A 27,464-nucleotide genomic window follows, 5' to 3' on the forward strand; every position below is an offset into this window, starting at 1 on the left:
AGCTAGCTCACCAACAACTGTCACAGTGTATTTCCGGGACGAAACAGGCTCACTGTGCAAAAGTATTTATGTTTTCAATAAAGGTTTTTAGGCAAATTATGGTTTACATGTTGTCTGCAAATCCAAGCCAACCCTGTCTATCTTGTCCCATAGTTCAGCATGTGTTGGGTTTCTTGCAAAACAAACAACCTACATATGCTCAGGGATGCTCTGAAACATTGGAGAGGATTAAGAAGGACTTCTGGACCCTTCTCTGCTGAGGTCAAACCAAGGTGCTGTAATATAAATGGATGTCAGAGCTCAGTGCTCTCCTCTATGCGAGATTAAGGGCTGCTATTTAGGTTTCCCAGAGGGGACTGGAGGGGGTGATCTTAATGAAATCTTAAACACACAGCCTAAGGCCCAAACCTGCAGTCATTATTAGAGAGGGTGGAGAGACAGAGGGACATGGAGAGTGTCAAATGAGAAAGGGAGACTGACACTATTTCTCACACAGGCAGAAAGCAACAAAGCCAAAAAGATGTTGGTTAGGGAAGAAGTATGATGGTGGTTCTGTGGCTGCTGATGTCAGAGAGGTAACAATGTTCACTTCAAGAAATAGAGATGTAACAGAGACACAGTGAAACACAGGGATACAGTACTAACCCACGCATAGGTCTAACACCTTTACTAACCAACTCATATGTCTTTACTAACCTAATAATAAACATATAATATCTTCACTAACTTAATAATATAAACGTTCATCACCTTCACTACCCTACTGTTATAAAAGTCTAACACCTTAACAAATCAAATAAACTAACATCGTTACTAACAAAATAATATAAATGTCTAACACCTTTATTGACTCAATCCCATTTCAGTTCCTTTACCTATAAATCCACTGATTTGAATAAAACACACCTGACACACTGTCTGGCGCTGTGATAGAAGGTAGTGTGTTAGCCATACCGCTGTCTGGCAATTCGATCATGATGACGACAAGTGTGTGAGTACGTATGGGTGTGTGAGTCATGTGTCAGCATCTGTATCTGGTTTTGTGTGTGTTCTGTCCATGATCTGATCAAGGCATACATTACACATTGAAGTATCACCAGCCCCAGCAATCAGGCCATTGATTTGATTTCCGTGGTGTTGCTGTGCGTCTCTGTAAACCACTTTGTCTCCATTCTACAGTTGATTTATGGCATGTGCATGCAGTATTTCTGCTACTGCCAGATGGGAGGGGGCTTAAAGAGCTTGTCAAATGACATGTTTATTGTCAAACCCAATAAAGAACATGAAAAACACGTGCAGTCGTAAAACGCTGCGCCTTATAAGACCACTATTCACTTCATTGTGAATAGCAGGTTGGCACAGCATAAGTATGAGCCCTATTAATCCTGGGACAGAGGGTGGTTTATAATACACAGGTGATCACCAATATATTACTCCTTGGACAGAGGGCGGTTTATAACACAGGTGATCACCAATATATTACTCCTTGGACAGAGGGTGGTTTATAATACACAGGTGATCACCAATATATTACTCCTCGGACAGAGGGTGGTTTAGAATACACAGGTGATCACCAATATATTACTCCTCGGACAGAGGGTGGTTTATAATACACAGGGGATTACCAATCTATTACTGCTTGGACAGAGGGTGGTTTATAATACACAGGGGATTACCAATCTATTACTCCTTGGACAGAGGGTGGTTTATAATACACAGGGGATTACCAATCTATTACTCTTTGGACAGAGGTTGGTTTATAATACACAGGGATTACCAATCTATTACTCTTTGGACAGAGGGTGGTTTATAATACACAGGGGATTACCAATCTATTACTCCTTGGACAGAGGGTGGTTTATAATACACAGGGTATTACCAATCTATTACTCCTTGGAACAAGGGTGGTATAAAATATACAGCTGATTGAAGCCACAAATGAGGAAAATACTCAGAATAATTTGCATTAGTGTATTCCGGGAAATATAAATAAAAATACAAACATGTTGCTATCTGATGAAAAGCTCTTATCTCTATAACAGAGCCTTCTCAGGGAATTGGAAACATTACCATAATTTCTAATTAACTAACATACAATTATGAACACATTTGCTTGGTCATATGAACGTGCAAGAGTATATCAAGGGGAGTGTCTGCTGTCAATCCATGAAACAAGGATTCATCAGACAGGGAGGATATCCATTCACAACACGCGCAACCAAATGCAAAGTGCAATCTCGTCACCTCATCTCTCGCCCCGAAACTCATTAATATTTCAACTATTTCAACACGTCTTCTCCGTTTTCATGCCATCATTAACACTACTCTTTTCCCATTCACAATGCCTTACAAGGCAAACACATATATACACACAGAGAGACACATGCAGACACACGCACACAGGGACACACACAAAACGGGTAGTGTGTCCATGAAGTTATATCTCATGCTCAATTTGTGCATTGGGAGAATGAAATTATTATAATTATCAGCATTATTGTTTTTCTTATTTGTCTTCCTTAACTGTAAACCCCTGCTGCTTGGCACTGGAGAGAGGGGAAGACAGAGAGAACAGGACAAGAGAGAGGAAAGGAGACAAGGGAAGATAGATTAGAAGAAGAGAGAAAGAGAGGGAATATGGGAAGAGAGGAAGAGAGAGAGGTGACAGAAGAGTAACCGAAGTGAGGAAGAAAGAGATTAGATGGAAAGAGAGAGAAGCGGTAAGAGATGGAATTGGGGGGTTGAGCGAGAAGAGGGGATGGCCGGCAGGCACAAGTCTGTCCACTGATTTACGACACCAATCCCCAAAGCTTGCCATGTGCTCACACATATATCACGCATACACACACACATATATCACACACAAACTTACACATTTATCACACACACATATATCAGACACACACACTCACTCACACATATATCACAAACACTGAGAAAAAATGTCTCCTGCAGCAGAATTGGGGAGACTGGGGTTGGTTGTCATAGTGCCTATAACTCAGTGGTGGGGGGGGTGATAATTTATAGATGTGTGTGTGTGGCCACTATTCATGGGTTCCTGCACCGTACCGTGCCGTATCGTTGCCATCCTTATCAACATTCGACAGACGCTACAGCCAAATTGGCGGTCAAAAGTTGAACATGGGCTAATGACTTTAAAACAGATGCTAATGACTTTAAATGGGGAATAATTACGGATTGGTATAACTGCCACTATACAACTTGGAAATATGATTACTTTGCTAAAGAAAATATTTAGTAGGAAAACTGGTAGAATAACTTTGGCTACAAATTTACATAGCACTACACAACCAGTCTTCAAATGTATGTAGTACGCATCTTATTTATTTGAGCAATAATTGATTGGTTGAAAGGGCTGCATTAAAGATCTGCTGATGTAAAAATTATGTGACTGTTTCACACCGTACTACACAGCCAGTCAGGAGCCAGTGATTTCCATGATAATGTAAAATGCATTGTCGCCAAAGCAATTCATTAGTCTTATGTAGTACAACATAGCTAATCAAGGTAATAAAATTTCAGCTGAATATCACATAATAATGATTAATTATATAGAGAACACCCTTCTCAGGAAGACTCCTTCTCCACCCTCATCCCAGTTCTCCACTCAACTACCCATCCCACCTCCTCCTAATCGACGCCCATCCCTCCTCTCTGCCTCCCTCTCCTTCTCTCTCCTCCCATTATCAACCTTCGTCCCTCTCCTCCCATCCATCCATTCAGTCTCTGTCCCACTTGCCCATCACGGTAAATCTTATCTGGTCGATCGCTGATCGGTGCTCAGTTGGTGAGGCCTTGACGATCGTTTAGGCCTTGACGTTAATTGCTCGTTGCCGTGGAAAGTCAAGAGGAGGAACAGGAGATGGGAGGGGCCGGAAGGGATAGCAATCATGGAATTAGACAGGAGCCATCTTGGAAAATCCTGTTTCCTGATCCTGACAATCCTCAGGCATTGCCCAAGCTAAGTGTCCTGACCTCCCCTGCAAGCCCAAATTAACCTCTCTGCCCAGAGAATTCCACCAAACATGGGCCATGAAAATACTGTTGTTTTTAGGGCTGGCTTCAACAGGGTTAACAACACTGTTGTGTCACAAATTGAATATTATGCTGGCATATAGTAATGGTAACAATGAATGCTATGCCTCAGGCTGTGTTTTTGTATGAAATGCACAGCTGGATTATGATTGGCTGACTGTGAAAAGCTAACAGTTCCCATGGGCCCATTGGACAGAGGGGCTTGTGTACTGTAAGGATGTGGCCACTCCGGCATGAGAAGCAGCGTGAGGCTGAGTGTGTCGGTGCATGTGCGTGTGTGTTTCTGTCCCCAATGTGGATTTGTTAGGTCCTTTCTTCTTTTGCTGGTTCTGGAAGACAAACCCCTGCCGTTTCCTCTCTTCAGCTGTCAGTCATCTCAGAGGGGGCAGCGGCATCCCCTCTTCGTATTATGTCATAAAACTGAATACAGTGGCTCATTTTAGATGGAGGACATGGGGGAGGGGCCTGAATACAGAGCGGCTCATTTCAGATGGAGGACATGGGGGAGGGGCCTGAATACAGACCGGCTCATTTCAGATGGAGGACATGGGGGAGGGGCCTGAATACAGACCGGCTCATTTCAGATGGAGGACATGGGGGAGGGGCCTGAATACAGACCAGCTCATTTCAGATGGGGGATATGGGGGAGGGGCCTGAATATAGACCGGCTCATTGCATATCGAGGACATGGGGGGAGGGACCAATTAATCTCACACAGAGTGGGGGGGAATAACACGTTCTCATTCCCAACACAGAGAGAGTGGATACAGACAGAGAGAGTGAGACAAAGAGGACCAAAAAGAGAGGACATGGGGAGAGAGAAGGAGAGGGGGAGAGAGAGAAAAGACAGTTCTAGAAGGCTCCAGACAACATAAGGGGACATGTGGGAATGAGAAAGAGTAGCCACAGTGAGGGGTGGAGCTGAGCCAACACAACAGAATAGAACAACCACCACTAGCTACATGTGGAACAGGGAGCCAGGAGGGAGCGTGGTTCAGCCTTTAGTGGTGACACCCAGACCACTCAGACACTGGAGTGACGGGAGAGATAGAGTGAGACAGAGAGAGATAAAAAGAGAAATGGAGAGAACTGCAGAATGAGATGAAGAAGATCAGCGTGTGCGTGTGTCTACATGTGTTATTTTACTCAACATGAGCAGTATGCTGATTTAATGTACGTTTGTAAAACAACAGCTGCAATAGGATTGGGAGTTCGCAAATCGCTGAACCAACGGTGACGGCTCCCAAAGGAAAACATCAATTTGCAATTTGACTCAACACGTTTGGTGTACTTTCTGCTAAGCGTCAGTAAAGTTTGTTGGGTAAACAAACTTGCAGACTGCTAAATTCTTTGTGTTTCTAAAGTCCACCATAACGCTGATTCTGTGACTGGTTCAGTGGGCTTTTGGACAGTGCACTAAACAAAGGAACAGACAGCCAACAGAAACATATAAAAACTTAAGAAGTCAGCAGAGGAGAGGCTGAGGTAAACCGAATACAGGGGGTCCAACCCAACCAGTGGACCGGGCATTCCTCCACCGAGGGCCCCGTGGGACTTGTGGTCACCGGTATTTGTGTGCGTGTTATTCATAGCGGGACATCAAACATGCAGGCCTGGGACGACGATGCAAGCTCACTTCAGGAGAGAGGCATTCCATGGAGGGCGGTATCTTGGCAACCCAAACAAAAGAAGATGGGGAACGGGCTTCCAGTAAGGCCAACAGAACTCCACTTCTGTTGCGGCCGTGTGCTGGGAGGGGGGAGTAGATATGACTCCATTCAACCGTTTCATCTTTGTATATAAGCGCATTCTCAATCGTTAATGTCCAGTGCCTAATCTGTAAAGGACAGGATACCTTCAAAAGCCGAATCACCAAGCCCTAGATAACTGTCCCTCGTTAAAATGGAAGATATGTTGAGTGGGAATCAGCTATGTTTTCCCTATTGCACCATTTTGCACTTACATACACTTACGCAATATATTTTCAGACGCACCAAATGCCACATGGATTATTTTTTTCCTGGCCAAATTGAACCATATTTTATAAGTCATCTAAATGAATAACCCTGAATATGTGTGCCAAATGTAATCGCACTGAGCGACACGGATCACTGTTTGGCCAAACAGAATTGACTTGAATATGTTACATCTTAATACTGTTTAGGACAATTTATATTATAATATCATTATTATAATACAAGGCTGAACCCTTAAAAGGGCATAAATGTGTGCATGCATATGTGAATGTATAGGATGTGACAGATGAGACTGCACCATTTAGGCATAGGATTTTGATCGACACACACACACACATTATACCCGGTCAGTGTGTTTTTGTGTGTTGTTTTAGCTCTGGGCTGAGACCAGGAAGCGGACGGTCACCACAAGTTAATGACAGAGTGAGTCCGGCCAGTCTCCAAGGGAACACAATCATTTACCCTGGTCTTAATCCAGGCCTCAGAGTCAGCCTTAGACCTGCATGATGTCACTATCCGTATGACCCTAGTTACACAACACAACACACACACACACATACATACACATGCACACACACACACACACACACACACACATACATACATACACACACACATACATACACACAAACACACACATATAAGAATAAAATCAAGCCCACAAATCAAATGTACTCTGAAGTTAGCACTGATAACCGAGGCTATTCAGAGAAAATAAGACTGAGAGAGAAATACTTATTTTGTCAGAATGTTTCAGTTTTTTTATTTTAGCTTTCTGATTTTCTACTTGCGTTGGCAATGTAAATGTGTACATTTAATTGAAAACGTAACTGAATGAGAGACAGAATGAGACTGGTGAGAGACAATTAGACTAGGAGAGAGAGAAAGAGCCAAGGGTCTCAGTGTGCGTTGAACCCAGCCAGCAGTAATGAGTGTACCATCTGTGTTGAGACTACAACCCACATGGAGATCTACTAACAGACTACAGGATGATGAGCTCAACGGGGCCTGTTATAATATCGCTGGTACTCACTGATACCTGACACAGAACAGGGCCCTCTGGGTGTGTGTGCATGCACGGAAGCACGCAGGCGCGCGTACATGAATGCCACATACGACAGGAGCGTGTGTGTGATGTCTACGTGTCAAGGCCAGTGAGTTTGTCAGGACATTGAATCCCTGAACCGAGGAGCCGAGCACACACCACCAGAGCTGGACTCCGTCAGAGTAGACAGAGAGCACAGTAACGGACAGCCCCGGAGACCTTGGCAACAGAAGGTTTCACAGTGGAAAGCTGAGGGCAGAACGTTGGGAAGTGAGATGAGACAGGGTGCAGTGAATGTAGCCTAATGGGAGAGCGAGGGGAGGGATGCACGTCAGAAGCTTTTTTGGTGTGTAATGTTCACTTGGATTTTTTGCTCCGTATTATTCATATGTAATCTTGCTTATTTTCCAATTTCTTTGGCAAGGTGAACAGATGCTTCCTATGCCAGTTAATTCCAAGAAATTGAATTGAGAGAAAGTGCGAGCAGCGGAGAGATGCAGTAGGGCTAATCCGGCTGAAAAGAGCTGTCTCCTTGTCCTTTAAAGTTACTGACAGTTTTTATCATCGTTCCAAGTCTCCAGCACAGGGGAACCCCTTAAACAAAGGGAGAGGAGAGTCATCTCCACACCTTAAACCAAAGCATCAAATGCAGAGAACACTATTGGCAAAATTCTATAAAATACGCAAGATCTAACAAATGTACGGATTCCCTAGTGAGGACGATCGGCAGCTTCACATTTAAGTCAAACAATGTTAAAATTCAAGAGAATTTGGTATCTACTATGATTTACTAAATGTGTGTGAATTCCACAAAAGATCTTAAAATGCCAACTCCTGGAATATTCAAGAGGGTGACTCTCCTTTACTTTGGAATTGAACTCACCTATGGGGAGTTGCAGGTGCCTGCAATATAAAAATGGCTCATTCAACAAATTTGAATGTCAGTGTGTGTACCGCAATGTGTAACGGAGAAAATAAAGAAAACCAAAGAATTGGACCATCTCCAGAGACCCTGACGTTCCTGATTCCATCGTACATAATGCTATCAACACATTTAAGATCCACTGTAGGATGCAAAGGATTATGTAATGGGGGAGAAAGCACCTATATCAACTATATCGTCTATATCACCTATATCAACCATATCACCCATATCAACTGCCACACAGATTCAAGTTTACCTCCAGACACAATGCACAAGTTTCAACCCTCACCATCTGTTGACAACTCGATAAAAGGGCGTTGTATGGTAGGAGTACAGGGCAGTGGCATTAAAATCTTTCCCTCAAAAACAGAACCACTCAATTTCTTTCATTACAACCCTGTAATCTGGGACTAATTTAGATCTGGGAAACCAGTTGCGTGCAATTAATTAGGAGGTAGAACAGGTGGCCCTGAGAAGGGGGTTTCCAATTATTTTGGCCACAACTGTATGAAAGAATTCTGAAATATCTTCTTTCCACGCCTAGATATATTTACAACTAACGGCCGTAGAACAATATCACTGAAAAATAATGTTACTACAGTTATATAAGAAAGACATGTATTAGTAGGATCTTATAGACTGAAATCAATTCTCAATACAGATCAAATACATATGACCACCAGTCTCAGGTCATTGTTGGGCCAATTCACACTTGCAGGATACCAGTTAAAGTTCTAAAAGAAACTTGTTTTCCAATCTCGAGTGCCATTTTGGCTAGATCCAATCCAACTGCTTAAGAGTGGCCATTCAGAGAGACACAGTGTAATCTCTCCAATCTTAATGACGAATCCTTCTGAAGGTCACTAGCTCTTCAGAAAGTGTTCTAAAGGAAGAGGTGGCAGCCATTTTGAAATAAAGTTAATGTTCTCTCACTGTTTGCTCTTCTAAAATGTAGTTGTAAAATATACATAAAAACTAAATTGAGTAAGGGATAAGTGCCAAATGTTTTGATTTGTTAAATCACTAAGCTTAAAAAATAAAAGCTTTTGGCTACAGCAAGCAGTAAAGACACATTTTGGCTGCTTTCTTATTTCATTGTTGCCTTTTAGGTTTATAACTGTTTAATTAATTAATTTTATTACACCACTTACCGTTAAGAAGTGATAAAAGCATTGAAAGAAATAGGCCTGCACAGACTGAATAGTGAAACTGGGTGAGCAAACTTGAGAAGAGAGATAGAACAGTAGATAAGAGAGTGAATAAAGAAGACAGAGGGAGAGATGAGAGAGAAAGAATAGTGATAGGAATCAGACAGCAAGCTTTATGGGGGGTTGAATCAAACTATTTTCTCTCAGAGAGATACAACACTTGAATGCTCAAAAATAGAATATAATGGCTTTAAACTGCATACCTGAGCAAAGCAACACCATAACACTGTTTTAATGCTTAAAAAACAAACACAAAATGATCAATAAGATATTTGGCCGCAGAAGTGCAATTTTTAAACTGAGCTGTACAGATTCTGTCTAAGAAACTGCCCTGTGAAATTGAATCTCTACAAATACAGAATGAGTGAGTGGGCAGCAACCCTCTTTAGATATTATTGCAGTATCTGGCAAGGGGGGCGTAATATATCTACATCATCGATCAACCACCAAGGTACACCCCATGTCTGGTTTCCAGCTGAGAATCAAGTACAGTATTATTCTTCTCCATGCCTTGAGAAGGCCTTTAAAAATAACTCTCAAATTGGTAAGGCCTGAGGGGATTAAAATGATGTTTACACTGGAGGCAATAAGAGAACTGTCCTCAGGGGTGAAGCAGAACCACAGACTATGAGAGGTGGATGTTATGATGAAGGATTACAGACAGTGAGTGGTGGAGGTGATAATGGTAATAAAGGTCCACAGATTATGAAAGCTGGTGATGGAGATGACAGACAATGAGATCTGGAGGTGGTGATGGAGATGACAGACTATGAGATCTGGAGGTGGTGATGGTGATGACAGACAATGAGATCTGGAGGTGGTGATGGTGATGACAGACTATGAGATCTGGAGGTGGTGATGGTGATGAGAGACTATAAAAGGTGGAGGTGGTGATGGTGATGAGAGACTATAAAAGGTGGAGGTGGTGATGGTGATGAGAGACTATAAAAGGTGGAGGTGGTGATGACAGACTATAAGAGATGGAAGTGACGGTGCCTGTTCTCTCTGTCGCCAGTCAACATGCTTGATTTTCGATTTCTTTGATTTGCAAATGTCTTTAAATGAAATGCAACGAAGATAGTTGGAATTTCAATGCACTTCCTGAAATAAGGACAATGGAAATGGAATTGACCTAAACTCTATGTAATATATATATTTATTCTAAAATGCCTTATCTAAAATAAGTTCTGTCTTGTTTTTTAGTCTTCTGATTGTCATTCAATGTTGTCTTCGGTCAATTTTGTGTTAGATGATTACGTTTCTGTTGTGCGTACCTGGCTAGATACATAAACACTGACTCTAGATGACTGAGAAAAGGAACATAACTTAGGCCTCCAGATATCTCCCTCTCTCCCACTATCTCTATCTCACTCTCTCTTTCTAACACTCCATCCATCCCTCCCTTCCTCCTCTCTATCCTCTTTATCTCTATATTTTGCTCTGTCTCTCTCTCCCACACCCCCCCACCCCCACATGTCAGTGGATTGAGAGTGCCTTCTGCTGTAGAAAATGGAATGATAAGGGCTTCTGGTCCTTGGTCTCCAGTCTCTCTATCTCTCTTTCACTCTCTCTCTCCTCTACTCTTCTGGTGCTCTGTCTCCAGTGTCTCTATCTCTCTTTCACTCTCTCTCTCCTCTACTCTTCTGGTGCTCTGTCTCCAGTGTCTCTATCTCTCTTTCACTCTCTCTCTCCTCTACTCTTCTGGTGACACGAAGAACGGTTTCACATAAACCAATTAACACACTAAAGAGGTGTCAGAGGCAGCATGAAGCTTTGTGCTTTGGGCTTTGCATCACTGTGTGCGTGTGTGTGTGTGTGTGTACACGCCTCTCTGTGTGTAATGTTTTAGGCAGTGTGAAATGGAAGATAGTAGTGTTAATGATGGCATGAAAACCGATAAGAAGTGTTGAAATAGTTGTCCCTGATGGAGAAGAGGTGTTGACACACATATGACACATACTGAGTATCATTTGAGTTAGGGGGCGAGAGCTGAGGTGACACCATTACACTCCCTGTTTCTGTGGGTGAGCGTGTTGTGAATGCATATCATTACTGTCTGATGAAACCTCCAAATCACATTTATGCAATTTTCCTTTTGTCACATACTAGGCTATATTGACTGACTCTCCCCAGTGTAGTCTGACATTTTATGACTTTCATGAAAATAAAGTTAAAATCGCTTTCATAATTTCATAAATTTCATAATTCTGGATAGGTTAATGGAAAATATGGAGATGAGAGGCTTCGCCGTGAGACGTCATCGATGTGTCCTGCCTGGTGGCCCTAAACGTTTACGAGACAGCGTCTGTCGTGACACCGCTCCCCCATTGCCCCGTGCCTCTGTCCACTTGGCTTGTATCTGTCATTGTGACAACACCCTGACACGCTTTTCTCTGTCATTGTGACAACACCCTGACACGCTTGTCTCTGCCATTGTGACAGCACCCTGACACGCTTGTCTCTGTCATTGAGACAACACCCTGACACGCTTGTCTCTGCCATTGTGACAACACCCTGACACGTTTGTATCTTGTCTTCACAGATACTCCTTCACTTCTGAAGGCTGAACTATAACCTCGGCTCTTCACGCCCACGTCACAGCTCACAGGAGATGACTCAACCAGAAGGAGTCACGCTAACTAACAAGGGTGCTGCAGAACAATTTGACGCAGGTCAAAGACGTAGGACGGATTATTTAACCTCCCTCAGGCCATCTAATTCAAGTCAGTCAGTTCAACCAAACACTGAGTTTAAGGCAATTACATTTTTCCATATTCAACAATTTTTTTGATCCCTTCTCTCCACAAAGAAGATTAGCTACTGCCCATTTAATAACCTCTAGGCCAGGAAGCCCGCTGTGACAGTCTGGAATAGGAAGTCAAAATAAAGCCTGTCATTATAGGAGACCACCATGCCTGGTCTTCAGGGCACGCCGCTGAAAGCCGATTGGCTGAGCCTCTGTACAGTGTCAACCCAGGTCATTGCTATCTCCTGGTGGGCCCCATTCTAGTTGACCTCTAACTCCAGCGGGGACACATTGTTTGACCCCCTTAAAACATGGCCATGGGTTGCACAAAAACGCACAACAGCTCTCATTCACAGACAGGCTTCAAACAGACACACAGACACACACACCACACTGAGCAAAATAATTTGTAGGATGTCTTTTCAACATCTTTTGATCCAGGAAGATGGCTTATGAAACACATTCACTCTAGAACAAAAGCATACAAATGTAGACAGCTTCCTGACACACACCAACAACTCAACACCCACCCCACTCAAACACGCACACACATTGCCTAATTAAAACAGTGCTAAGACATTCCCATAATCAAACATGCACACGTTTTTCTCATTTTAGCGCTACAGAGGTTGCTTAGCTACTGTGTGTAAAATTAGAAAGTACATCTTCATTTGTTATAATGGAACTGTCAGGAGTGATAGATTGTTCCTGCCACTTATGTCCCCTCTGAAGCTAAGCCCTCTCAGCTTAGCTTCAGAGGGGACATAAGATATCTATCACCGAGTCACCAACACTACGTTAACAAGACTTGGTGACTCGGTGATAGATATCATAACAGCATTAGCAGCAGCGCTAAAGGGCCAACCTAGGACCCCAGTGAGATTTCCTGCCACTAGCGTGGACATGTCGCTAACGCTAATCTGACTGCTAACTTTGTGAAAAAGAATGAACCGCAGGGCATGTTCGCAGCCGTGTGTGTGTGCTTGAGAGAGTGTGTGTGTGTGTGTGTGTGGTGTCAGATAACAGGTAGCGTCTGTGGGTGGTCACCGGAAGAGGTGACAAAGGGCGCCAGACCCATCCAGCCTACGTAATGAAGTCCTCAGGGTGTGAGGAACCTGGCCTGGTGTAATCTGAGCTAGATGGGCTTTCCATGTTATCACCTATGACCCCCCCCCCCCCCCCCCCCCCCACACACACACACACACACCCACGACGACAGAAGGCAACCGAATGGGAGATCTGTCTCAGTGCTGAATAGAGGCCTACTGCCCAGCAGAACAAACACAACCTCAGTGGGTCAGCCAGACACCCCCAAGCACACTGGCCAGTCTTCTCCCCACCGGGCCTGAGCTGTATCACAGAACATGGCGTCAGCCAGTCGTCAGACGACAGTGTGTTTATGCAGATATGCACTGTATGTTGATGTGTCTTTTTTCGTTCTTTGTTCAACTAGCCTAATTAGGCTTAGTGTGTATATCCTAACTGGGTTTGGGAACGTTAACCCCTTTTCCTCTAAAGCAGACAACATATGTTGCAATTATATAAAGTGTCTTATTAATTCCCCAGACCAATGTCTACCTCGCCACCAGTCTAAAGCAGGGTTGGAACGGTGCGTGGCTGGGAATTGACCAACAAGCTGACCCAGGCCCATTCACATGCATTCTAGAGCCCTTAGAGCAGAGGTCTCAAACCGGTTCCACGGAGGGCCATGTGTCTGCAGGTTTTTGGGTTTTCCTTTAATTTGGTTCCCAGTTCAGACCTAAACAACCAGGTGGGGGTAGAAACTAACCAATTAGTGACCTAATTAGTCAATTAAGTACAAGGTGAGAGTGAAAACCTGCAGACACTCTGCCCTCCATGGAACCGGTTTGAGACCTCTGGTTTAGAGGGTCTATTTGAAAAACGCTGTGATTAACCCTGGTCTTTCATTCTCACATGTAGGGTATGACTATATACGGTTATACATGTTAAACAATCCATTAATTCAAAATACAACTTTGGATTCTCAGGACTCTCAGTCGACTCTAAGAACAACCTAGTCGGGGGCAGGAATGTGTGTGTGTGTGTGTATTGCACAATCACCATGTTTGTGTGTGTGCTGTGTACCGAGTGTCTTTGCTCAGGTTCTTAATCCTAATTGCTTTCCGTGCTGCAGTACTCTCTTACAGTATTCTAAACTCCGGCCTCCACTCTGCGCTCGTCCCCCGTGAGGACCACAGGCTATCATTACCAATGTTATTTCCTCCACGCATTTCAAAATCAAGAATACATTCAACAGTTTGCGTGTGGCGAGCTGAGCCATCATTCCAGTTCTGCTGAAAAGAACCTCACTCATTGTGTGTGTGACTAAATAAGCAAAGGGGAGTGGCGTTCATGTATAGCGTGTGTCTTCTGATCATTCACGCAACCATGTTCCTCATTGTTTTCAAAGCTTCCATCAACTGTTAAGGTCTGAGCCCTGACTTGAGCCCCAGGGAAATGGAGGGCTTTGGTCTCCTACAAATAGAACACACACACAAACATATGCATACACGCGCCTAAAAATTAGGGCCCAGAATTAGCCAACCAAGTACTGTAGGAGACTATGGTTTCTGCCTGTTCAGCTGTTCTTAATTGGTGTTTTTGCCGGTACCAATAAAGGCCCTTGGGTTAGGCTAAAAAAGTAGAGAGAGAGAGACTGATTCATACAGAGAAGAGCAGGGGAGAGAGCAAAAAGAGCGATAAAGAGATTTTACTACTACTGTGTGGTTGTCCAAACATCCAAAGCCTGAAAGAAAAAGAAAAAAACGGATAATACAAACACATGCCAGATATGCAGACAGACACACACACACTCAAACTGACACACACACACGCAGACTGACACACACGCACACACACAGACTGACACACACACACAGACTGACACACACACACACAAAGACTGGAACACACACACACACAAAGACTGACACACACACACACAAAGACTGACACACACACACACGCAGATGGACACACACACACGCAAACTGACACGCACACTGACACACACACGCAGACACACACACACACGCAGACACACACGCAGACACACACACACACAGACTGACACACACACACAGACTGACACACACACACACAGACTGACACACACACAGACTGACACACACACACAGACTGACACACACATACAGACTGACACACACACTGACACACACATACACTGACACACACATACACTGACTGACACACACACACACACACACACACACTGACTGACACACACACACACACTGAATGACACACACACACACTGACTGACACACACACAGACCGACACAAACACACACAGACTGACACAAACACACACAGACTGACACACACACGTAGACTGACACACACACAAACGCAGACTGACACACACACACACATCTCCCGGATAACTAACAGATTGATAGCCTGGTCAGTAGGCCTGCAGCGGCATGCCTTTTTGTTACCGTATTGTGAACCAACAATGAAGACAAAATACAAATTAATTAATAGTTAGCTTGAATCTGACTGAGCTTAGGTTATTCGGTTCCTATTTGCAAGTCATAATCGAAATCCAAACATTTGCTGGTTTGCTCAAGCTGTTGTTTTGTGAGCCAAACTGGAGGAGGAATGGCAAGTCTTGGTATTGATGAACCATCTTCCAGCTTCATTTAATCCTCTGCATAAAATATGGGCGTATCGATGTACCGATATGGGATGTACCGATGGTTAGGTGTATTGTGGGTTGGGCTTACCATTGGTTAGGCATGCCGTGGGTTTGACGTAACATGGGTTAGGTGTACCGTGGGTTAGACGTACCATGGGTTAGACGTACCGTGGGTTGGGTGTACCGTGGGTTAGACGTAACGTGGGTTAGATGTACCGTGGGTTAAGTGTACTGTGGGTTAGACGTACCGTGGGTTGGATGTACCATGGGTTAGGTGTACTGTGGGCTATACGTACCGTGGGTTGGGTGTACCGTGGGTTGGGTGTACCGTGGGTTAGACGTACCGTGGGTTAGACGTACCGTGGATTAGACGTACCGTGGATTAGACGTACCGTGGATTAGACGTACCATGGGTTGGGCGTACCGTGGGTTGGGTGTACCGTGGGTTGGGTGTACCGTGGGTTAGACGTAACGTGGGTTAGATGTACCGTGGGTTAGGTGTACCGTGGGTTAGACGTACCGTGGGTTGGATGTACCATGGGTTAGGTGAACCGATGGTTAGGTGTATTGTGGGTTGGGCTTACCGTTGGTTAGGCATGCCGTGGGTTAGACGTACCGTGGGTTAGACGTACCGTGGGTTATATGTACCGTGGGTTATATGTACCGTGGGTTGGGCGTACCGTGGGTTAGACGTACCGTGGGTTGGGTGTACCGTGGGTTGGGCGTACCGTGGGTTAGACGTACCGTGGGTTGGGTGTACCGTGGGTTAGACGTAACGTGGGTTAGACGTACCGTGGGTTGGGTGTACCGTGGGTTAGGTGTACCGTGGGTTAGGTGTACTGTGGGTTAGACGTATCGTGGGTTAGGTGTACCGTGGGTTAGGTGTACTGTGGGTTAGACATATCGTGGGTTAGGTGTACCGTGGGTTAGGTGTACTGTGGGTTAGACGTATCGTGGGTTAGGTGTACCGTGCGTTAGATGTAACATGGGTTAGACGTAACGTGGGTTAGACGTACCGTGGGTTAGACGTAATGTGGGTTAGACGTATCGTGGGTTAGATGTACCGTGGGTTAGGTGTACCGTGGGTTAGACGTAACATGGGTTAGACGTAACGTGAGTTTGGCATAGAGTTGGTTAGGCGTGCCGTGGGTATGGCGTACCGTAGATTGGGCGTGCCCATCCCATTTAGGCCCGTATTACAGTGGCATGCAACACCACCCAGCCACTGAACAAATGCAGGTCGCTCCTCTCTATGCAATAAAGATAAATGTAGTCATCAAGCCACTAATCACTGTAATAAAATGTGTGTGTGTGTGTGTGTGTGTGTGAAATGTGCACTATATGTGATTTAAACCCCATCCGCCGGCTGTTATTCTCGGCAAGAAGCCTAGGACAGACAACATTTCTATAGGCTTTGACCTCGATTTGAACTGTAATCTTTCCATCCACTGTGGGTGAGACATAGTACATAATGCATAGAATGTTGTGTGTGTACTTTGGTTTAATAAGCAACCTCATTCAAGCCTCTCCACAAAGATGTTTTTGTTGGGCAAACAAAGCAGGCTAGTCCTGGCCGTTAAAATATATCACTACGGAATCAGAACCTCTGAATTCCCCTTCATTACTTTGGTTCCATTTTGCTTTCAGTCTTTTACTCTCACCATTTCGTTTTCTCTCCCTCTCTTTCTCCTTCTCTCTTCTCCTCTTTCTCCCTCCCATTTTAATTCTCCCATTCTGTCTTACTCTCCCTTTCTTCCTCTTTTCTCTTCAAATGCCTTGGTTGCTCTCTCTACACACAGAAGTTCCCATGGATACATGACATTGTGAGGAAGCATCTTAACTCTGAGTGTTTCCTCTTTTGGAGAGAGGAGAGTATAATGCCAGAGAAAGGTCCTAGCAGGGACAGCCCTCGTCAGCGTGTGGGTGTGTGTGTGTATGGTGAAAACCAGCAGTGTGTGGGTGTGTGTGCGTGTGTATGGTGAAAACCAGCAGCGTGTGGGTGTGTGTGTGTATGGTGAAAACCAGCAGCGTGTGGGTGTGTGTATGGTGAAAACCAGCAGCATGTGGGTGTGTGTGTGTGTGTATGGTGAAAACCAGCAGCGTGTGGGTGTGTGTGTGTATGGTGAAAACCAGCAGCGTGTGGGTGTGTGTGTGTATGGTGAAAACCAGCAGTGTGTGAGAGAGAGACTTGTGTGTTCATTGTCAATATGAGATAGGGAAAAACTGCTAAAGGATGATAGGGCACAATGTACACACACATACTAACAAGCATACACACACACAGACACACACACACACACAGGTACGCACACATATACAAAGACATACATACAGACATACAAACACACAGCATACATTAGGCCGCCCACCTGCTCATGACTGAAGCGGAAAGTGGGACACATCTCATCTAGAGGGCTCAGATCATTATTCTACGGCAGGGAAAAATCACTGTCAAACACCTACATGCAAAGCAGCTTTGACTCAAAAATAAACCTGTCTTCACACAGACAAACACACACACACACAAACAGAAGAGTGGTTTTGAAGCTATGCTAACTAAGCTGGAGTCATTTGGGTCCTTTAGAACTGAATTATCCATTCTCTCTGACTTCACCATTAACACAGATCACTGCTGCATACCAGAAAACTATATAATTACTCAGAGTGAAATCATTTAAAGGCTTTTTCATAAAGCACTGTAATTGAATGAATATTCATTATGGCAATAAATAAATATGTAAATAGGAATTGTACGTGCTTGCATGGCATGTGTGGGAAAGGCAACCTGTGGAGTGACAAGTCTAGATCCAGTTCAATAAAGCAGGTAGGAGTATATGCCCTTTTAAGCTGTGATTTTGTGTGTGCGCGCGTGTAAATTGTGTGTGTGTGTGCGTACATGTATGGGCCAGAGTAATACTCTTTAAGCTGTAATTGTGTTTGCGGAGTTGCACTGCAGCAGCCCCTGGTTGATTTATGGTTCTTGCCAACGTTCAGCTAACAAGGGCTATAAATTCACCCCTCAGCTGCTAGTCATCAACAAGGGACAAGCCAGTGGCTTGAAGGGGTAAGAGTGCGCTTGTGTGTGTGAGTGTATGTGTGTCAGTGTGAGTGTGTGTGTGTAAGTGTATGTGTGTAAGTGTGAATGTGTGCGCTTGCTGCAAATCCGGGACCTAGATGTCTTCATTTTGGCCATATGGGAGGTATAATAACCTCTTGGTAGAACGTCATGACGACAGGGAATCTGACCCCTTGATGAGCCCTGACCCCGCAGACGTGCGGTGAATACCAAATCACTGCTGTTGCCCCCTCCAGTTTAAACCCGGCGGCCCACAGAGTGTCACATCCCCACGACCAGAGCAACCATAGAATGACATCCAGCGTCCTCTGAAAACGCACGCGGACGCTCTGTCTCGGTGCTACTTCCCGACTAGACGAGCACACGAAACAGCGTGGTGTCAATCAGTAACCGAACCTCTGCGGATATCGCTATAGATTCTGGAATTCTCCTGAAGACAAAAGAGCCCCGCTGTAATGAAACAGACCTTGAGTGCTGGTGTACAGTTTGGGTATCCTTTTTCCCTACTTGAGTGAGCTTTCAACATTGATCATGAAACGTACACCAAGCCCTGAGCCTCTTTTTCGTCTCAGAAATGAAATGAGGCAAATAGCTCTTTGCAACAACACAAGTCCATACTGTAACTAATGGTGAACTGCATTCTTCATCACTGATTAGTCACTTGACAGTTTGGAGCTAGCATTTTGCGTCTAGGGCCTATGAGCGATTAACATCGTTCGCGGCTAAGAGTTAGACTTTCTGGCCCCTGGTGAATGCTCGAGTGGAGCCGTGCGGCTGAATTTCCTCTCTCTCTCTCCACACCCAGTAAAAATGTTCAACGGTTCGTTTGAAACATGACCTCTGAGAATCAATCTTAAAAGTCTTGGGCGATTCCATGAGTGCGATTCAGCCAAGACCAAACTGCAAAACAAGCCGACAGCTGCACGCTGAGGCATTTATTATCATTATCTTAAGACTAATATTGTTGTGAAGGAGAAACAGTAGTAGCTGTAGAACTCTAGTATTTTAATAGATGAGAATGTACTCGTTTTTCCCTGAAGGAAAAGAAAAGAACCCGACTACTAAGCACACTGAGCTAGGCTGCTCCTCCCTAAAATCAAAATAAAACCTTTAAAATAGAACAAGGCCTTTGCTATAGACTTCAACTGAGCTTGAGGACCACTTTTGGGCTTCTTCAGTTTCTCTCCAGCTAAATTGCATGAAAAACAAGTTGGTTTGAGTGTCTCTTTCTCCCTCAATTTTTTTTTTCTCATTCCAAGGCACGATCCCAGAGTGGGATGAAGAATCACTCGGGCTCAGAGGAGCGTTTGCTGGGAATCTAAAGGCAATTTGAAACCGTCAAGATAATTTACCGTCCAGTCAGACACGGAGGTGATGCTGTTTAAAAGCTATCCTCTGTTTCTTCCACTTCTCTCCCTCTCTTCTCCCCCGCTCCCTTTGCTCCAAGCCTTTACCATTTAAGTGGAAACTGCACTTGGGCCATAATTCATGGAGGAGTTATATAGTGTGTACGTGTGGGAGGTGGTGGTGGGTATCTCTCATGGTGGGCCAAGGTCATTATAACCCTAAGCCTCCCTCGACACCGCCTTCTATTCTTCCCTTGGCTAGAAAATTAACCGGTCTACTTTGCTCCCCCTCGTATGCCGTTTAAATAAATAGGAAAAGGAACATCTTAGAATACCTTGGAGCGGAATGTCACAAAGGGGCTGTCAAGCCTATCCGGTCGGTTGGCCGGCACTCCAGCCAAGAGCAAGAGACGCGCAGAGGAGGAGGGGTGGGCCGTTTAGACCGAGAAGGCAGAGGAGCCAAACGTCTGGGTCAGGCAGAAACGACATGACAACTGCACTATGTGTAAATAAAGAGAGCCGTGTAGTAATTAAATCTGGCAAGCCAGCCCTCTCCCAGACTGTGCTAAGCTTATAAATCATGACTCTAAACCTTCTTAAGAACATCCCAGCACCACACACATCAGCCGCTTTGCAATTAGATTATCTTTCAACCGCTGGACAGGGATTCAGAGAATTTCCTTCTCCCTTTCACACATGCACAGCGGAGACTGGACTTATAAGGTCCAGTGTCATTGAACAAACTGGTCTCACATACAGCTTAAAAGGATACAGTAGCTCTTCGCCAGAACACTGAATCTAACAATCTACACAACGCAGACTCTGTGTTATGTTCAATTGTAAATGTCTATCAGTCTGAATAATAAACCCACTACCAAAACTAATCCAAACAGTATATCCCAGCAAACAGGGGACATTCTAATGACATCCAGGGTACAATGGCAAAAAACGTCCTGACGTTCTGGGAACAATCCCGGCAACATACATTTACTGCATTTCTGCAGACAATCTTCACTTACCCGTCACTTCATCAATAGCAAAGCGCCCCAGTCCACTCCCGTCTCGAATCGAGTACTGGATTTCTCCATCTCGACCATCGTCATCATCTCTGGCCGTGACCTGGAGGACAGTGGTGCCGATGCGGGCGTTCTCCTTTACCGACCCAGTCAGGGCGAAGTGGGAGAAATAGGGAGCGTATAGGTTCTCATTTACATCCACCACCTCCAGTTCCACGAAGGTGACCGAGAGCAGAGAGACAGGCCTCCCCTTGTCCTTGGCTCTCACGGTGAGGTTGTAGAACTGTTGCGTTTCATAGTCCAGTTCCTTGGTCAGTCGGATTGCTCCGCTAGCCTTGTCCACCTCAAACTTCCCATTGTAGTCATTGGCCAGGGAGTATCGAACCTGTCCACCCGGGCCGAGGTCCGGGTCTTGGGTCTCCAGCCAGGCCACCACGGTACCCGCTGGCAGGTCCTCCAATGCCCGGGTGTTGTAGACGCTGGGGATGAACGCGGGCGGGCAGTCATTGACGTCTTCCAAAGATATCTTCAGAGTGGTGACTGAGAACCTCTGGTTCCCTTTCTCCGCCTGGTCACGAGCCTCAATCTTCAGGTTGAAGTTGGCAACAAATTCCCTGTCCAGCTGGCCGGCAACATACACAATCCCGTTGGAGCTGTTAATGCCAAACTGGGTGGTGCTAGTCAGCAGAGAGTAGACAATCTCTCCATTAGGGCCCATGTCTTTGTCTGTGGCCTCCACCTGAATGACATCCGTGCCGATGGCTGTGTTCTCAGGAATTACCGTTCTATAGCCTCCCTCCTGTATGAACTGGGGTGCATTATCATTGACGTCTTCTACATAGACAGTGAGTAGACGCCAGGTGGTTTTCTGGGGCAGGCCCATGTCGTAGATAGTGATGTTAAGGAGGTATCGGTCTCTTTTCTCTCTGTCCATAGGAAGGAATGTTGTGATTAGGCCACTCTCCATGTCGATGGTGAAGCAGCTGTCTGTGTTTCCATCAGAGATGGCATACAAAATCTGACCGTTGAAACCTGTGTCACCATCATAGGCCTTGACCTTGAACACGCTGGAACCGATCCTTAGGTCCTCCCGCACTGATATGTCAGTGGGAAAGGTTTTGTCAAACTGAGGGGTCTGTCTGTTTACAGAGAAAAGGTCAATGAATCCTTCCTCTATTTTGGGCTTGGTGCTAGCTCTGGACTTTTTGAGTAACTTTTCAGCCAGCATTTGGGCAACTCTGGTCTCTCTACAGTTGAAGCTCTTGGGGGGAGATTTCCCATGAACTACTGAAATGTTAACAAACATTGGGTCGGAGAACTTCTCCCCATCTGTGGCAGTTATTTTCAAACTAAACATTCCATTTTTTGGACTGGCAGAGGAAAGGGACCTACGAAGGCTCAGGACCCCTGAGTCAGGGTTCAAGTCAAAGAAGCCTTTCTCGTTTCCTTCTAGGATCTTGTACTTCACCAGCTCCAGCTCATCTATGTCGATAGCAGACATGGTGGTGATTACCTCATCAATGCCAAAGTCCCGAGAGACCACTCCTTGGCACGCTACTTTCTCAAATAAGGGCTGGTTATCGTTTACATTCTCCAGATGGACAGTTACGTTGACTTCACTCTCTCGTCTGTAAGGGGAGCCCCAGTCAGAGGCCCTGACCACAAACACGTAGCTCTCAGATGAGGATTCAAAGTCCAGCTCCTGTGTAGTGGTAAGGATACCTGAAAACTGGTTGATCTTGAAGGGTAGAGGCTGGAGGCTGGCTATGCTGTATGTTATATATCCATTTTCCCCGCTATCCACATCCAATGCAGACAAAGTCAGTATGTTTGATCCCACGGGAACGCTCTCATTGACAAAGACCTCGTACGAAGGCTGAGAAAACGTTGGGGTGTTGTCATTGGCGTCCTCGATGGAGACCAGAACTTTGACCCTTAGTTCACTGTCCACCTCCACCACCTCAAGGTCAAATACATTATGGGTGACTGCTTTGAACCAGCGGGCAGTTGAGATCACTCCAGTTAGAGTGTTCATTCGGAAGTAGGAGGAGTCTGCCGAGGGAGTAAGGATATACTCTGCATCGTCTGGCTCAGGAGTGATTTTCAAGGCTGCTATGATGGTACCTGGTGGGGAGATCTCATTTAGACTCATTTTGTATAACTCCTGTTCAAATTTTACTTCCACAGCTTGGGGTTTCTTCACCATTAAGTGAACAACACTGACCGCAGAAAACTTTTGCGGGGTCCCCTTGTCCTTAGCCTGAAGCGTGAGGTTATATCCATAAGGGAAGTTCTCCCAGTCCACCTGGTCAGACGCCTTGATGGCAAACTCACTGCCCTCTGACCTCTCCAGGAAGAACTGTTCCAGTGGGTCTCCAGCCACTATAGACAAATCCTCAATCTCTCCGTTTAACCCCTCGTCTAGATCTTCCACAGTGACTACTGCGTACACAGGGTCCTTGTCCAACCATGAGGTGATGTGGGTGGCAACTTTAATGACCGGCACATGCTCGTTGACACGCTCCACGTGCACAAACAGCTTGGCTGTGCTGCTCACACCATTGTTGCCATATAGCTTCATTCCACGATCCACTGCCTGGATTTCTAGGTCGTACCTGTTCTGCTCCTCAGTGTTTAGTTTCCCACTCAGGGAGACCACACCGCTGGTCGGGTGCACGGCGAACAGCTCCATTTTCTCCTTAAAGAAGTAGTAAAATTCCCCATTGGAGCCGACGTCTGCATCGGTGGCTGTAACTTGGGCTATGCTAGTCCTGAGGGGAGTGCTTTCTGCTATGGTGACTGAGTATGTAGTGGGTGAGAATAAAGGTCGTAGGTCATTCATATCAAGAACCTGGACAGTCACTTTGGTCCAGGTCTCCAGAACCTCCCCTTTGACTGAGGCTTTAACAGTCAGTAGGTAGCTATCCTGGATTTCGCGATTCAAGATGGCTGCATTACCACCTTTAGTCCGTACACGCAGAAAGCAGAAGTCCCCCAGCACGTATTCCTCCGCTTTGAAGAAGCCCTCGTCGTCCCCGGAGGTGATCCTGTATCGGATCTCCCAGGAGCGCTGGGCCAAGTGGACGCCCATTTTAACTTTACTGTTGGCGTAGGTGCGAGCCGCCGAGTTTTCGTAGACGGTGGCGTGGTAGCGGGGTTGCGTGAAGTGAAAGCGAGGGAGGGTGTCGACAGGGCCCTGGGGAGGCCCATGGGAGTCCTGGCAGCAGCAGGGGGGCAGCTGGGAGAGCAGTAGCAGCAGCAGGGCCAGGCAGACGGATTGGCCATGCATGCCTGTGTAGCCCCACTGGCCCATATTCACATCCATCCCATCATCATTCTTCCATCCTGCAACACAAGAGAGGGCAGAGACTTTAGCCACGGGGGGGAGACAGGGGCAAGGGGCGAGTGATTAACAACCACAAAAGACATGCCACGTATCCGCAACTTGACCGCTGACCTTTAGGCCTGACAGGCTACAAATTATCCATTCGATAGCAGAGAATGATTGGTCAGTGGAGATGACGGAATGTGTAGTAACCAGGCAACCATTGGAGGTATGACATCATCGTGTGTGTGTGTGTGTGTGTGTGTGTGTGTGTGTGTAGACGCTATGGACACTGAAACTCAATTGCACGTTTTAGAAAAACCATGAGGTTGGTTTGAAAAGGAACAAAATAATTGCATGGCGGAAAGAGGAGTTCAGCATCGCCAAAACCCACACCAAAAAAAAAACAGACACCAAAAAAGACATACCACTTTCATAGCAGGGCTAGAAAAAGATCACTCGCATAAAACTTTTCCCCGAACTACAAGTCAAAATGCAACAGTGTTTTCCTCAAAAACATGTCAAACGTCTTCACAAACAACAAGCCAGACACAAGCTACAAGTCAAACAGTTGTTGTGCTCAGATAGTTTTTTTCTATTTCAGAAGACTATTCTGAAAGAAATGGCCACAAATATGCTCCAATCCGGGCACTGGGAGAAACCCTGATCCGGTAAATGCCATGTTGGTGGAGATAGGAGTGCCACCGCAGTTGGGGTTATGATGACTCGACGTTTTCCACCGCAATGGCTTCAGGGTGGACGGGAGGAGTCCAGTATGTCCGAGAGAACTTGTAATAACATGCTGGAGAAAGTTAACTGCCAAACAACACACAAAACACACACGCACACACACACACACAAACATACACACTGTCTCTCTCGTTATCTACACATTCACTCTCAGCATTATAACTCCATCCAGAGTATTCTGACCTACAAAAACATCTGCTCTTTAGCAGTGGCCAAACCCCTCAGCAGAAACAATGAAAACCACCATCTAAACCCTACATTTAAAATCAGACCCATCAGCCATTTAGGGAACAACAAAGATGAGAATTCAGCAAAGACTGCCTATCTGCCAATAGTTTATTTATATACAACCATAATCTGTCATCGCTGTGTCAACTCTTCTTTTTGGTAGACTGAGGTGTATACAAAATGACTCTTTTCACCTCTAAAATATGCCAGAATAATGCTTCATCAGCAATTCATAGGTCAGAACTGCTCATCTTTCAACCTCTACGACTGAAACCCACAAAATGTCTGATTCTTTGAGAATAAGCACATCGACAAATTTGGAATTTTGCCACATTCAACCCTGGTCGGTCGAAGTAAGAATTATTCCTGGATAGCCCCGGTCTGAACAGCTCAATGTGAAAGGAGGGCAATTTGGAAACCCTCTCTGTATGCTTTTTCAACGTTCTCATTCTGAGATTTGACATGAGAAATTAATGAGGACCAATCTCTTGCTTTCTTAGCATTTTGTTGAAGTGTGGGAAGTGTCTGCGTGGACATGTGGGTATGTATTTGTGTGCGCTTGACATTTGTGTGTGTGTGTATGTGTGTGTGTATGTGTGTGCGCTTGTCAGGCTGTTTGCAATGCCTTTCACACAGTAAAGACCAGAGAAGCCCAAGAAGCATCCCCAAGGATAAACAGACTAGTGCAAGGACTGCAAGTTGAAAGGAGATATAGAGAATACAGGGGTAGAGAGGATGAAGCAGAGAGAGACAGGAAGAGAGGATGCAAGGGAGGGAGATGGAGAGGGGGAGAGAGAGCAATGAAACGGGGACGAAAAAGATATGTTAAAAGACAGAGAGCATGAGAAAGTGAGAGATAGATAAAGGAAACGAAGGGGGAGGAGAGAGAGAGAGAGAGAGAGAGAAAGAGACAAAGCTTGGCCTCTCCATGATGCATGAATGAGTGTGAGCGGCTGTGGCAGACGATTGTGTTTTGACTGTTCCACAGTCCGCTTGACTGGGTTTTCACATCACAGCGTGTGACTGTTTAAATACTGTCAACGTTTACTGCGGCCAGACCTCAGGGTGCCCACCAGGATCCATAAACACATCCTCCCAAACCCAGCCTGTGCCCGCCCTGCACACCCTCCAGTCAAACCACAGTCACAGATGGATGCCGGCGTATAGGCTACCGTAGGCTGGCACTGTTTACATGTTGAGTGTGTGTGTGTGTGTGTGTGTGTGGGTGTGTGTGGGTGTGTGCATGGAGTCACTATGTTTCTCATGTTGCAGTATTTCTGTCCGTTGTCCTACACGGCAGGGGTTCCCACACTTTATTCCCCAACAGACACTTTTCACAGGAGTTGAATGTCATATGTTTCTTAAATCACCACACCCGCACGCTTTGGTTTGATCTGAGCAACTACCATTTTGGTCCCTGCAATTCTAAGCCACCACCCCCGTCACAACTACTACCACTAATAATAAACCTCATTCCCTCACATTGGACTCCAGAATGGGTTTGGATATGATAATGTATATGAAACCTACATTTGATTAAATGTGAGCTTTTACAGAACAGTCACACAACGTAGGGAGCAAACCAAAGCTATCCCCATGTACGTCTGGGTTGACTCTCCTACGGGCATTTGACAGCTCATCATAATAACACAATCACATAAAGCGCAGCCCTTTAATTGCAGAGGGTCCTGAAGTCCCCTTCAAAGCCCTCGGTTTAGAATCCCTGCTGTATAGGTTATGGTCCCTCACTGAGGGCTCAACTCTTCTCTCTCTTGGGATTCTCACACACAGACTACCAGGTACATAACCACCTGACTACCAAAGGCACCCTCCACTTTAAACAGCCACATCCTATTCACACACCTGCTGTAAATCTCTCCGTAATATGCACACACATGCACCCTGCATTCACTAGAACACACAGATATACACCCACACACACACAATCTGTATCCCTCTATCTACCAAAGCCACTGGGAGGGCAAACTTCTCCTGCTCTATCTCCATCACGGCTAATCTGATCACAGGTTGATTTGTTCCTACACTAATCCTTGTTCCAGCCTCCCATCCTTGCTTTGAATCTGCAAT

At 45.4% G+C, this 27,464-nt stretch overlaps 1 protein-coding gene across 8 annotated transcripts in view; it reads right to left on the reverse strand.

The window, feature by feature from the left end:
* fat3a (FAT atypical cadherin 3a) overlaps positions 1 to 27,464 on the reverse strand; it is a 159,536-nt gene that overhangs the window by 80,705 nt on the left and 51,367 nt on the right. For all 8 annotated transcript variants that reach the window (XM_029119359.2, XM_020048494.3, XM_029119354.2 and 5 more), the window contains one exon: positions 21,077 to 24,418. In XM_029119359.2, the coding sequence (XP_028975192.2) occupies positions 21,077 to 24,398 (3,322 nt within the window). In that variant the 5' untranslated portion in view covers positions 24,399 to 24,418. The remainder of the gene's footprint in view (positions 1 to 21,076; positions 24,419 to 27,464) is intronic.

This window comes from Esox lucius, chromosome 1, assembly GCF_011004845.1.
Source record: "Esox lucius isolate fEsoLuc1 chromosome 1, fEsoLuc1.pri, whole genome shotgun sequence".
NCBI classification, from domain to species: domain Eukaryota; kingdom Metazoa; phylum Chordata; class Actinopteri; order Esociformes; family Esocidae; genus Esox; species Esox lucius.